At 43.3% G+C, this 14162-nt stretch overlaps 1 protein-coding gene across 1 annotated transcript in view; it reads left to right on the top strand.

Moving 5' to 3' along the window:
* Nucleotides 1–13258, top strand: part of LOC115081122 (extracellular calcium-sensing receptor-like) — a 98429-nt gene extending 85171 nt beyond the window's left edge. Inside the window, exons 4-5 of the mRNA XM_029585633.1 lie at nucleotides 2336–2459; nucleotides 12336–13258. Coding sequence (XP_029441493.1) covers nucleotides 2336–2459; nucleotides 12336–13258 — 1047 coding nt within the window. The remainder of the gene's footprint in view (nucleotides 1–2335; nucleotides 2460–12335) is intronic.
* Nucleotides 13259–14162: the final 904 nt, after the last annotated feature.

Raw genomic sequence — 14162 nt, 5'->3', positions numbered from 1 at the left:
ACCTTTAAATGTCTTTCATCTCAGAGGCTTTGACTAAACGGTTGATTTTATTGGGCCACCCCTGCCATTTCACTAAGCACCGCCTTGCAGTCAGGTCAAGCCATATTCAGGACTGGTGATAGGCAGCGGAGACTGGACAAGGCATAGGTCGGGGGCAGGCAGAGTTCAATCGAAGATGAGGTACAGGCTGCGGTCAGTGGCAGGTGGAGGTCAAGTATTGTTGGGGTCCAGTCCAAAGTCAAAGCCAGAAGATCAAACTGAGGGAGAAGATGAAGAGGAGGAAGGCGAGGGGGCCACAGGAACAGGAGGAGATGCTGAAGACAGAAGGAAGAATGGCCACAGAAGAGGAGATCAAGAGACAAACCAGACTGCAGGAACAAGGATGGAGTCACAGGCACAGGAACAACAGCAGAGACAGGAGCAGGATCAGGATTCAGGAACGCTGGCAAAGATCTTCTCCAGGAGGAGTCAACCTATTGCTGAGGCACTGAAGGAGTGTCTGAAGCAAACTTATATATGGACCAGCCTGTGATGCCATCTGAGTGCGCCTCCTGCCCATTCCCACCACTGCCATTTAAATGTGGGGGAATCGGCCACGCGTGTGCCTAGGGAGGCAGGAGAGGAGGATTCCGAAAAGGCGATCCAGGGCCCAATGTTCCAGCGGTGTCGTACTGCACGAAAGAGAGGCCAGCTGGAGTGGTGCGGCTTGGCTTTCTGCCACACTCAGAAGAGGACGCTGTGCAGGGACTGCGGGGACAGCAGGGAGATGTGGTGTCGGGAGGCCATGCAGCCGGGCCCAGCTATCAGATAAGGGTGGAGGGCTGCGGGATGGGCCTGTGCTCCTCTGAACGCAACACTTCTGAAGGAGGAGTACATTCTCACACGTGATCTAGGGAAGCATAAAAGGAAAGAAAGATACATAGAATCGATTTTTATGGTTTCATTTATGAAACTTACCTAAAAGAATCAATAGTTACAATTGGACAGACAAATACTTATCTGACTGTGTTACTTTTTAGAATAACTCCGGATTGTTTTGCTCTATGTTCTTGGAATACTAGGATCTAGGAAAAAAAGGAGAAAGTGATAGAATTTATTGTAATGTAGGCATTGAATATGATTAGAAAAAATTATTGTTTGCTGAAAAAAGGTAAAACAGAAGTACTTGTTTAAAACACATGATTTATATGATAAATTAATTAATAATTGACTCTAACACATTCAATTTTAAATGTTATTCAGAAAAGGCCAAATTTTAATAACCCAGTGCACGCAAATACCGGGAGGTACTTCCGTGGCAGGGCCGTATGAACGCACAGAGTGCATTTTCGCAACAGTCCAGCCACGAGTGTATCTCCCAATATGCAGAGAAGTGTCGGGCTTTGTGATAGGGGTGGGGCGGAGACCACCTGGGACGGGGGCCATGAGGCCCGGTCCGGAGAAGCACACTCCGTCTGGCATGCGGAACTTACTGCTGCTTGAAGGAGCAGGTAAGTTTGCAAATAAAAAGAGGTTAGTTAGGGTGGGTTTAGGGATTGAGGAGGTGAGGGGAAAAGAGAGGAAGGTAAGGTAGGGGGTTAGGAAAGGTGTAGGCCTGATCTTGTCGCCATGTGTTTATAACTAAAATCCCTCCATGGACATGTGAGTCAGAACCCGCCTGCACATATGCGTGCATATTATAAAATCGCCGCATTTATGTGCCGGGAACCACACGCAGATAGATACACGCGCTCGTCTTTGAAAATCTACCCTACAATACTTGTGTTATCTTATGATTACTTCTTATTAAACCTCTGCCTTCCCCCTCTACCCCTGAGGGATGTTCGGGTGGGTTTTAATCCCTTTTAGTCCTGCTTAGGTGCCCCAACTGGAAGGAGGGTGTTCCTCTTTACTGCCCCCTCCCTTGTGTGAAACATTCCATGGTACCCGAGATTAAACATCCTAAAACATCAGATTGCAATACTCAGCCAATGAAAGCGGGAGGGTTGCCACATACAAAGGAGGGAGATTAATCTTGAAGCTCTTTTTCTATGCAACATTTCACCATCCTGTACTATTGAAGCCTGACAAATATTTGATGTTTCTAGCATAAGCCCTCTTTCCTCCAGCTTATTCATTTTGCCTGTCTTAAGCCCCTCGTTGTAGAGTTTATCATTTTAGTATTCCTTTTCTCTGCTGCTTCCATCCCCTCATATCTCTTTTCCAGTCTTTTTATTTTCACCCTTTCTAGTGTGTGTCTTACCTTATGCACCACTCTTATCTGAAATAAAGAGCCTCTTGGTACATTATTAATAGACATATTTGCTGTGTATCCCTCCTCATTTCTCTCTTTAAGGTTCCTGTCTCTGTCTGTAGTGAGAGCTGTGGTCCTGGGTCCAGGAAGGCCATTGTGGAAGGGCAACCTGCCTGCTGCTTTGACTGCATCCCCTGCTCCAAAGAAGAGTTTAGTAACCAAACCGGTGAGTGCTATGAAGTCCACTCAGTAGTGAGCATATTTAGAAGGATGGAAGGTTGGTATTAGAGGGTACAATGGTTCTGTCTAGGTCAGTTTAATGGACAAAAGCATTACAGGGTAGGGATGTGAATCGTGTCCTCGATCGTCTTAACGATCGATTTCGGCTGGGAGGGGGAGGGAATCGTATTGTTGCCGTTTGGGGGGGTAAAATATCGTGAAAAATCGTTAAAAATCGTTAAAAATCGAAAAATCGAAAAACCGGCACATTAAAACCCCTAAAACCCACCCCTGACCCTTTAAATTAAATCCCCCACCCTCCCGAACCCCCCCCCAAATAACTTAAATAACCTGCGGGTCCAGCGGCGGTCCGGAACGGCAGCGGTCCGGAACGGGCTCCTGCTCCTGAATCTTGTCGTCTTCAGCCGGCGCCATTTTCCAAAATGGCGCCGAAAAATGGCGGCGGCCATAGACGAAAAAGATTGGATGGCAGGAGGTCCTTCCGGACCCCCGCTGGACTTTTGGCAAGTCTCGTGGGGGTCAGGAGGCCCCCCACAAGCTGGCCAAAAGTTCTGGAGGTCCAGCGGGGGTCAGGGAGCGATTTCCCGCCGCGAATCGTTTTCGTACGGAAAATGGCGCCGGCAGGAGATCGACTGCAGGAGGTCGTTCAGCGAGGCGCCGGAACCCTCGCTGAACGACCTCCTGCAGTCGATCTCCTGCCGGCGCCATTTTCCGTACGAAAACGATTCGCGGCGGGAAATCGCTCCCTGACCCCCGCTGGACCTCCAGGAACTTTTGGCCAGCTTGTGGGGGGCCTCCTGACCCCCACGAGACTTGCCAAAAGTCCAGCGGGGGCCCGGAAGGACCTCCTGCCGTCCAATCTTTTTCGTCTATGGCCGCCGCCATTTTTCGGCGCCATTTTGGAAAATGGCGCCGGCTGAAGACGACAAGATTCAGGAGCAGGAGCCCGTTCCGGACCGCTGCCGTTCCGGACCGCCGCTGGACCCGCAGGTTATTTAAGTTATTCGGGAGGGTGGGGGATTTAATTTAAAGGGTCGGGGGTGGGTTTTAGGGGGTTTTAGTGTGCCGGCTCACGATTCTAACGATTTATAACGATAAATCGTTAGAATCTGTATTGTATTGTGTTCCATAACGGTTTAAGACGATATTAAAATTATCGGACGATAATTTTAATCGTCCTAAAACGATTCACATCCCTATTACAGGGTACGCAGTTAGTTCTGAGCAAATGTTTATAGACAAACATGTTCCAGCATATATATTAAAATCTTAAAAAGTAGATTTCCTAGTGAAGAATTGCCTTCTGTTTTATTTATTTGAAAAAAAAATTACATTTGCAAACCAACATTCTTGGCCGGGTACAAGAAACATACATAATAAACACAAAGATATCTTCCAATTGATATCAATAAGTCAAAGGTTTGTATCACATACAAACTTTGGCCTTACTCAAACTTAGTTAAAGCACCAACTTAGTAGAAGCATAGACAACATTATCAAAAGACTTCATGTATAAAAACCCTGATGTTAAATGGAAGACTGAAGGAAGGTGGTATTCCTTAATTACTAACTGGAAATTAATCCCTCTTCATCACCAAAAGCTTGCCTGAAGAATAAGGTTTACACTACCTTTCTGTAATTTGAAAGCATTAAAACATACTTATATCCCCTGTGATGTTTTCCTGAGTTGAAATCCCTCAGTGGTTCGTAGATCTTAAGTAATTCATGGTGTGACATCTTCAAGAAGAGACCTATGATGACCTGGAAGCTAACAATCTATATCTAACATATGCATGGGGTTATCTTTCTGTTGGAGGGGGGCTGACTGGTGTACATGGATACAGTGGTAGCCACCACGGAGCAATGTCCATCATCTGACGCACATACGATGCAAAACAGCACATCCCTAGGAAACACAGTGACATTGACCTATAGAGTAAAGGGGCCTGGAATGGTACATTAGAGAGTAGGGGTGTGCATTCGTTTTGAACTTATAGGTAAAACACAACTTTTTTTTTTTTTTTTAACTTAAAAAAGTGATGAGGCGAAAACGATTGGATTTCCAACGTATTCAACATAGCTATGTTGAATACGTTGGAAATCGCGAATGTTTATCCTAAATAAAAATTTAAACCCCTCACCCTCCTTAATCCCCCCCAAGACTTACCAAAACTCCCTGGTGGTCTAGCGGGGAGTCAGGACGCCATTTCTGAACTCCTTTGCGAGGAGCACGTGACGTCGGCGTCACGCCGGAGTGACGCGGACGTCACGTGATTCCCCGCGGGTTCGCTCCGGGACCCTCGTTGGACCCAAAAGGAACTTTTGGCCAGCTTGGGGGGGTCAGGAGGCCTCCTGACCCCCCCAAGCTGGACCAAGTGAACCCGCAGGGAATGACGTGACGTCCGCGTCACTCCGATGTGACGCCGACGTCACGTGCTCCTCGCAAAGGAGTTCAGAAATGGCGTCCTGACTCCCCGCTAGACCACCAGGGAGTTTTGGTAAGTCTTGGGGGGGGGGATTAAGGAGGGTGAGGGGTTTAAATTTTTATTTAGGGAATCGGTGCACGTATGGACATAGACTCAACTTATGGAATTCTCCATATGTCCATATTGACCGAAATTGACCCCCCCCCCCCTTCGACTTATGGACTTATGAACATAAACTTTTGGTCTGCACATCCCTATGAGAGAGTACGTCAGCAGACTTGCAAATATGTGCTGGGTTCAATCGTAATTATTACCTGTTGAATTTTCAATGGGTGTCAGCAGGTAACTATAACAGTTTTTTTAAATGGTTGAACAGAAGATAACACAACCTTGAAAGTATTCTGCCTTTCATGAGACTGGTGAGGGAAGAAATATTGCAAGCAGAATAGTTCCCTGCTATAATAATATAGAAACATAGAAACATAGAAACATAGAAATGACGGCAGAAGAAGACCAAATGGCCCATCCAGTCTGCCCAGCAAGCTTCCCTCATTTCTTCTCCCATACTTATCTGTTTCTCTTAGCTCTTGGTTCTAATTCCCTTCCACCCCCGCCATTAATGTAGAGAGCGGTGGAGGAGCTGCATCCAAGTGAAATATCTAGCTTGATTAGTTAGAGGTAGTAGGAGTAGTAACCGCCGCAATAAGCAAGCTACACCCATGCTTATTTGTTTTTACAAAGGCAAATATGGTTTGCCTTTGTAGAGTCCTTTAGTTTACTAATGTAAATTATTCTGTTTGTTTGTAGTGGTTGAAATAATACACTGTACTCAGTCCCTCCCTACGCAGCTCTAAGCGAAACACGGTCCGCGTTGGGGGACCTAGTAGAAAACCTTTTATATTCTACTTGAGCTCTGGGAGTAGCCACTCTGAAGTAATGGACAAATTACAATAAAACAAGGAAGTTTGTTTACCATTTCATGAAGTATTGGACTGTTTCAATTTTCTGCTCTTTATATATTTTCTGGTGTGTTGATATCAATTGGAGAGCAGATTCCCTCCTACTTTTGTGTTGGATTTCTCCTTAGTTTTGGAGTACTAAATGGGCACTGCTGCCGACGACCTGACGTTTAGCTACCCGGAAGAGGCCTTTCGAGCAGTGCTTACAGACACCCCGTTCTTTTCTCATGATGGTGTTGTAACTGAGAGTCCTTCTTGGACAGAAGCCATTAATTTGCAAAAACGTATAACTCGAACTGAATTACATGCTCTGACATTGTTTGTATATTGACTATAACTAGAAACTGTAAAACATATGGAGGTAGATCTTTAAAAAGTACACCGGATTTTATAAGATACGTGCGTAGCCACGCGTATCTTATAAAATGCGGGGTTGGCACGCGCAAGTCTGCGCAAAATCGGCAGCCTGCGCGCTCCGAGCCACTCAGCCTGCCTCCGTTCCCTCCGAGACTGCTCCGAAATCAGAGCGGCCTCAGAGGGAACTTTCCCTCCGTGTCCCCCCACCTTCCCATCCCTTCCCCTACCTAACCCAACCCCCGGCCCTACCTAAATCCCCCCCTACCTTTGTTGGGAAGTTACGCCTGCTTGAAGCAGGCGTAACTTGCGCGCGCTGCCTCGCATCCACGGCACAGGCCGCATTGCCGGGGGACTCGGGACCGCCCTCCCAGCCCACCCTCGAACCGTTGCCACGTCCCCAGACCTGCCCCGGTCCACCCCCATACACGCCCCCTGGACACACCCCCTCTCGCCCCTGTTACGAAGCCCCGGGACTTACGCACGTCCCGGGGCTTTGTGCGCGCTGGCGGCCTATGCAAAATAGGCGCCCCGGCACGCGAGTTCCCTGCGCGCGTAAATCCGGGAGGATTTACACGCGAGTTCCCTACGTGCGTAAATCCGGGAGGATTTACGCGCGCAGGGCTTTTAAAATCTAGTTCATGATGTATTAGTTAACTATATTTCATTACACATCATGTATAAAAGCTGATGAATATTTTTTTGGTGTATATTTTTTTAAAGGAAGAATGTGGTACCTCATATAACAGTTGAGCTTCTCAATTTTTTGAGAGTCCTCACAATTGAACATGCATCGCTTGCACAAGTGCTATTCACCAGTCTGTTTGTTGACTGTCCGACTGGATCAACCTTTATTTTAATCATTGGTATCCACATTCCATAGTTTACATTTTTTTCTTTTTCGTATTTTAATTTTATGTCAGAAACGAGACACTTATCGTTTATGTAGCGTGGTTGTGACAGCTTTTAATAACACCGGCCTGACCTGACACGGTACGTGTTTCGTAGGCTTCTTCAGGGGTAAGATATTTTTGCGGTGTCTACAATGTAAATCAAACAAAAGTTATACTTAACTCATATGATAGTTGGATATCAGTAAAAAATCACAAACTCCTAGATCATATGTTTGCAAAGTCTGTCCCGTTGTGTTCCGCTATTGCACAATCTCAGCTTTACTAGAAGCAGGATCCGCCATTATTCAAATTGGACTATTTTAAAGATCATTAGATTCACAGCAGAGCAATGGAAACACAGAGGGTTGCTACGTGTACCAATAGGAACCTAGAGTAATGACCATTCAACGCTGTCATTGAGGCCAGCTGGGGCTTCGGACGCAAGAGTAAAATATCCACCATTGTTCGTGATAGTTGAGATGGCAGCCAATGTCTCCGCCTCATTCACTTGCAACAACTTGCTCCAGTATAGTCCATTGGAGTTGATCGAATGTATGGGAAAACTGGAGACAATGTTTGACAATGGGAGCCTCAGTGTTGCCTTTGTTGACACGGCTTCTATATTCGCGTAGATGGATTTTAATTTGTCTGCTTGTCCGCCCCACATAAAGGAATGGGCAAGGACATTGGATTAAATATATTACTTGTGCAGATTCACAGGTTGTGTTAGCATTTTTTTTGTATTTCTTCTTCGTGGTGGGATGCTGCCATTCATTACCTTCTATAGTGGAACTGCACATTTTATTTATTTATTTAAAAACTTTTATATACCGGTATTAGTATGCATACATCATACCGGTTTACAATGTAACTTTAAAGGTAGAAATTACAATGAACAGGGAGGGCGAACAAGGAGGAGTATACAAAGAGCAGGAGGTGGAGGAATTAAAGCAATAAATAAAAACTGCAACGGACTATTTACAGGAATATACAAGGCGTAGGCAAGATACTTGCAGAAGTCGGTGTACTTAATCAGGGTAGGCTTGTCGGAAGAGCCATGTTTTAAGTTTTTTTCTGAACTTGGCGTAACATGGCTCTAGCCTGAGAGTGGTAGGGAGGGTGTTCCATAAATGCGGCACATGTCACATGTGCCGCATTTATGATGTACCCTATTATAGGACAATGATCTGAGACCTGATAATGATGCATGTACCACGTGATCCTTAATATTTTTACTTCTTTGGTATGAAATTAGAGGCAATTCCGAAAAGGAGGGATGAAGCTGCAAAACATTCCAATGTTTTTTAATACTTTGTACTATCAGATAAGCTTTGTCAGTGTGTTGGAGAACACAGATGTTAGCTGTAATCGGTGTTTTTGACCGATACTGAAGTAATGCATTGCGCAGTGAATAATAAGCTTGTTTGTAGGCTTTGAAAACTATTGGATGAGGGTACCCACGATCACAAAACCTCTTTGCTAGAACTTGGGCTTGTGTTTTAAATTCATGATCCGATGAGCACAGGCGACGTATTCTGAAAAATTGGCTCACTGGGAGGCCATTTTTAAAGGCCCGGGGATGGAAACTATTATATTGTAATAGATTGTTTCTGTCAATTGCTTTACGGTAAACTGTAGTGTGAAGCGTGGTTGACTGTTTTCTGATTGATATATCCAGAAAGGCTAATTGTGAGTCACTAGATTGAAGAGTAAATTTAAGATAGGGATCCAAATTGTTAACTCATGTCAGAAATAATTGCAACATTGCTGGTTCAGCTGTCCAAAAAAATAATAAATCATCTATGTAGCAGATGATTGAATATTGCCGAGTTAAAAGGATCCCATGCGGTCTTCGTGTACAAAAGGAACCGCGTGTACAAAAGGAACCGCGTTTAAATACTGAAAATAAGGACTTTATTACCAGGTGGAACCAGATTCTGAACAAATGTTCATTTGATTTGATGGTCCTGATTATAGAAACAACAAAGAATCTTACTCCAGTGCTTAAGGATGAACTCACAGTACAGCTTGACTTGATCAAACAGCAGTCCTCTCTTGAAACCTTTGATCAGCAGTTGGCAGACTTCAATGCTAATTTGGAAAAGTTTAAAAGCGATTTAAAAGCTGTGAAGTACAAAAAATTTCAGAGAGACACTGCTGACCACTCTAAAGTTTTCATCTATACATGGATGTCTACTATTCGCCCTGCACGCAGGAAGGTCACCTTTGCCAACTCCTCCTCCGACAACTCTTCAGGAGACGATGTACCGAGTTCAAGATATCAAGGGACAGTATCTACCGAATCTGCTGGTTCTGGCTCTTCCTTGGCTATTTCTATAAAGCATCAACCGCTTTTATTAGACCCTCCACAGCCAATACAGCCGTTTCCTCCACCTCAACCACAATTGATCAGAGCTACACGCAGCACCCAATGTCAAGGCAAAGCTTAATACTCGGCAGCTACCCGCAGCACTCGGAACACTCGTCAACAACCGACCGACCCTTGGCAGTAACCACTCAGCATCTTAGTGCTATATACAATTTATCTTCTCGTTTATCTCCTTCAGAACTTTCAGTTTTAGAAAAGGATTTATCATTTGTTCCCACTGTTCATTATGATCTATTTGATGTGCATGTACATTTATATCGTTTTTTTAGATCATTACATATTAAATGCTTTTTTGCAGATACTCCACCTGTTCAGAACAATTCTGTCATACGGAAGAAATCCCGTTGGAATCCCCCTGGTCCTCCGGACCCTATTCTCCAGACATTTGAAAAATTAATTCTATCAGACATTGATCAGTTACCCGCTCACCCCCAAGTGGCATATTATAACATGTCTAAGGCTGAAAGAACTGCTATAGCTTCTCTTGCCAATGATATGTCTATATTTATTAAACCAGCGGATAAAGGGGGAGGGGTGGTGATTTTAGACCGTCAATGTTATGTTAATGAAGTTGAACGTCAGCTTAGGGATTTGGATTTCTATTTGTCTTTAACAACAGACCCCACGGCCGAATTACAGGCATTAATCAAAGACATTGTAAAACCAGCACTTGATTCCCACCAGATCACTTCCCTCGAAGCTGATTTTTTACAAACCGATTTTCCTTGTATTCCTTTCTTTTATGTCCTTCCCAAAAAACACAAATCATTACAGGATCCCCCCAGGTCGACCAATTGTGTCTGGAATAGGTTCAGTTTTAGAACCCTTATCACAGTTCGTAGATCTATTTTTACAACCCTTTGTACCCCTTAGCAGGTCATACATTAGGGATTCAAGTCATTTGATCACCCTATTACAGGATTTTTCTACCATCCCTGACCATTGTTTTTTGGTTAACTTAGATATAGTCTCTCTTTATTCTAATATCCCTCAGGATGAAGCACTAATTGTGATTGAAGAAACTTTGAACCTTCGCGCTGCCCCTGTCCGCATTTCTACAGCCTTTTTACTTACAATAACACAGATTGCGTTGACAAGGATTTATTTTCAATTTGACACAGCTTTTTTTCAGCAAATCAAAGGCACAGCCATGGGGGCCACCATGGCCCCCAGTCTGGCATGCCTTTACGTTAATAAATTTGAGGAGTCTTTCATTTACCCTTCATCGTGGTTTCCTTTCATTTATCTGTGGAAACGAAACATTGACAATGTTCTTTTGATTTAGACGGGTACTGATGTCAATTTTATGTTTTTTTGGACTGGTTAAATTCATGTAACAAAAATTTGCAATTCAACTTTAATATTAGTTCTGACAGTATACCTTTTTTGGACATTTCTATTACAATTTGTTCTGGACAAATCTCCATTTCAATTTTTAGGAAACCCACTGACCTCAACACCCCTCTTAAATTTGATAGCCATCACCCCTCACTTCTTAGAAGGAACATACCCACTGGACAATTGTTACAACTCCAGCGGCAGAGTTCATAAAACAAGCTAAGCAGATGATTCTCTAGTTCCAGGAGAGGGGGCACCCTCAAAGTGTGTTAAAAAAGGTATTTAAGTGTGCATGTTTTGTGAACAGCAATTTTTTATTCTTACCGCAAACCCGTTCCTCAGATGGCTATATTAATTGCATTTTCCCTTTTTCTACTCATACATGCAACCTTACTAATATTATTAGACGTCATTGGCATATATTATCATTAAATGAATTTCTGAATTTCCCTCTGAGGTTTTCTTTCCAACGTGGCCGAAACCTGAGGGATCAATTGGTACATACACACTTCACTAACACAACCTTAGTTAACTCCTCTACTTCTGGTTTTAATTCCTGTGGACACTGTTCGGTGTGCCCCCATGCACTTTCTGGTAACACTTTTCAACATCCTGTCACCCAGCGTATATATGAATTCAAATTTTCAACTACATGTTCTTCGCGGGGGGGGGGGGGGGGGTCATCTACATGGTTTTATGTCCTTGTCCAAAGCTATATGTGGGCAAAACGTTAAGATCGATCCGTACTCGGATTATTGAACATCGATCTAATATACACACTAATTGAGATATGGCCCCTTTGGTCTCCCATTGGACTTCATTTGGACATTCGGAAATGGATCTAAAATTTCTGGTTATTGATACTTTGGTTCCCCCGTCTCGTGGTGGAAACTTTGCTGAAATTCTCACACAAAGGGAACAGAAATGAATTTTTCAATTGGATTGTTTAGCTCCAAATGGGTTGAATAATGAAATTGAATGGTTCCAATTCCTCTGACTGTATCCTTGTGTTAGTGTCTCCTGATTGGATGGAGTCATTCTTGTTGCTATCTCCTGATTGGTTGCTTGATTTGTGCCATTTTTACAGTTCTTTAAATGAGCGTCTCTGTAAGCCTTGCCCGCTCTCCCTTAATACTAAACTGGACCTGAATGAAGATATGTGTCCCAGCTATAATAATATGGTTTGCCTTTGTAGAGTCCTTTAGTTTACTAATGTAAATTATTCTATTTGTTTGTAGTGGTTTAAATAATACACTGTACTCAGTCCCTCCCGACGCAGCTCTAAGTGAAACACGGTCCGTGTCGCAAGTTATATTGAAAACACTACAGCATCAATACAATCATAAACAATTATACAGAAAACAATGACTCTAAAATCTTGCATTTCAACAAGATAATAGATATATAGAAAATGGGAGAAGTTAAATAATCTCTAAAGGTGAATGATACTCCCATTCTGATTTCCCTCATCAAAGCCACATCTGGCATTTCTTCTTCCTGCAGATGCCACAGAGTGTATGAAGTGCCCTGATGACCAATGGCCCACTAAGAGACAAGATGGATGCCAGAAGAAGTCCATCGAATTTCTGTCCTATCAAGAACCCTTGGGTATGGTTCTGGCTGTTATCTCTGTGCTTGGTGCTCTGTTACCATCTGCTATCCTTGTTGTTTTCATTCAGAACCGCCACACCCCAGTTGTGAAAGCAAACAATCGTGAACTCAGCTACCTCCTGTTATTAACCCTCATTCTGTCCTTTGGGTGCTCATTAGTGTTCATAGGCCATCCCACAACTCTGACCTGCATGGTGCGACACATGACATTTGGCATTGTATTCGCCATCTGCATCTCTTGCCTGCTGGCCAAGACCATCATGGTGGTCATAGCCTTCAAGGCTACCAAGCCAACCAGCAACCTAAAGTTATTGGTGGGGCCACGACTGCCCAATGTCCTAGTATTAGCCTGCAGTCTTGTCCAGGTCCTCATCTGTGTTTCTTGGCAGGTCGTAGCTCCTCCATTTTACCACATGAGCATGAAATCCCAAATGGGAAAGATAGTCCTTGAATGCAATGAAGGGTCATTGGTTGCATTCTGCCTCATGTTGGGATACATGGGCTTGTTGTCTACTATCAGCTTCATTGTAGCGTTTTTAGCTAGAAAGTTGCCCGACAGCTTTAATGAGGCTAAGTTCATCACCTTCAGCATGCTTATATTTATTGCTGTCTGGATCTCTTTCATTCCTGCTTATCTTAGCACAACAGGGAAATACACAGTGGCTGTGGAAATATTTGCAATTTTGTCCTCCAGTGCTGGGTTGCTGGGTTGTATATTCTTCCCCAAATGTTATATCATCCTAATCAGACCAGACATAAACACCAAGGAATTCCTAATGGGGAAAGCCACAGGGAGCCTCAAGAAAACAAAGTAATTGCCTTGTAACATATTGGTTAATAAATATCAGAATTTAAATGATGTAATCCTGTTTTCTGAAAATAATTTTGCTTGAACAGTAGCCCTAGAAAATAAGAAAAGAACTTGGTTGACAGGTGATCTAAAAATATCACCCCTCATAAAGTTGAACATTAGAACTAAATTAATATCATCTCTTCCAATCTAGTGCTGCCAGAGATTGCAAACACTTCACTAAAAATTTATAAAGCTTGGTGGCATCTCTTAAAGATAAATCTTATCCGAACCCATTGTGCGCTGGATTACATCCTGACGTTCATTTGATCCATCTTCACAGCCAGTTCTCTCTCTGATCCTGTAAACCAGAGTTTACCAAACCTGTCATGGTGACCCTATAGCCCGTTGGGGTTTCAAAATATCCACAATGAATATGCATGAGACAAATTTGTATATGCTGGGTCTGCAAAGTATGTAAATTTACATTCCTTGTGAGTATTGTACACAGGTCAGCCAACATATCTGATCTGATAATGCATTATTCTTCTTCCAAACAGGGTTTAAATCAATTTTCACTTATTAAGATTTCTTTAGAGACCACTGAACAAACCACTATTAGTTATCAAGCATCACTATAGTATAGCTCACTTGCCTTTGAGTTTAATCTCGAGTTAGATTATTTAAAAGTCAGGAAGATTGTTAGGGCTTGTCTTTTCTATCATTATTGAAATCATTAGGTAATTTGGACCTGTGTTTCTCAATAATAAGAAGGTAACTTTCAAACTGACATGTGGGCTCTCCTTGGGGTGTGTGCATCATCATGCACTAGATACGCCTCCATTTTATATCTTGTACATGTTGTGAAGGTTCTCTACTCCCAGGAAGATCCACAGCTGCTCTGGACCACCAATGCTTCTTTAACGTTA

Source organism: Rhinatrema bivittatum, chromosome 19 (assembly GCF_901001135.1).
Source record: "Rhinatrema bivittatum chromosome 19, aRhiBiv1.1, whole genome shotgun sequence".
Taxonomy (NCBI): Eukaryota; Metazoa; Chordata; class Amphibia; order Gymnophiona; family Rhinatrematidae; genus Rhinatrema; species Rhinatrema bivittatum.
Note: the sequence above shows the minus strand (reverse complement) of the source record. Positions and strands in the feature narration are given on the sequence as shown.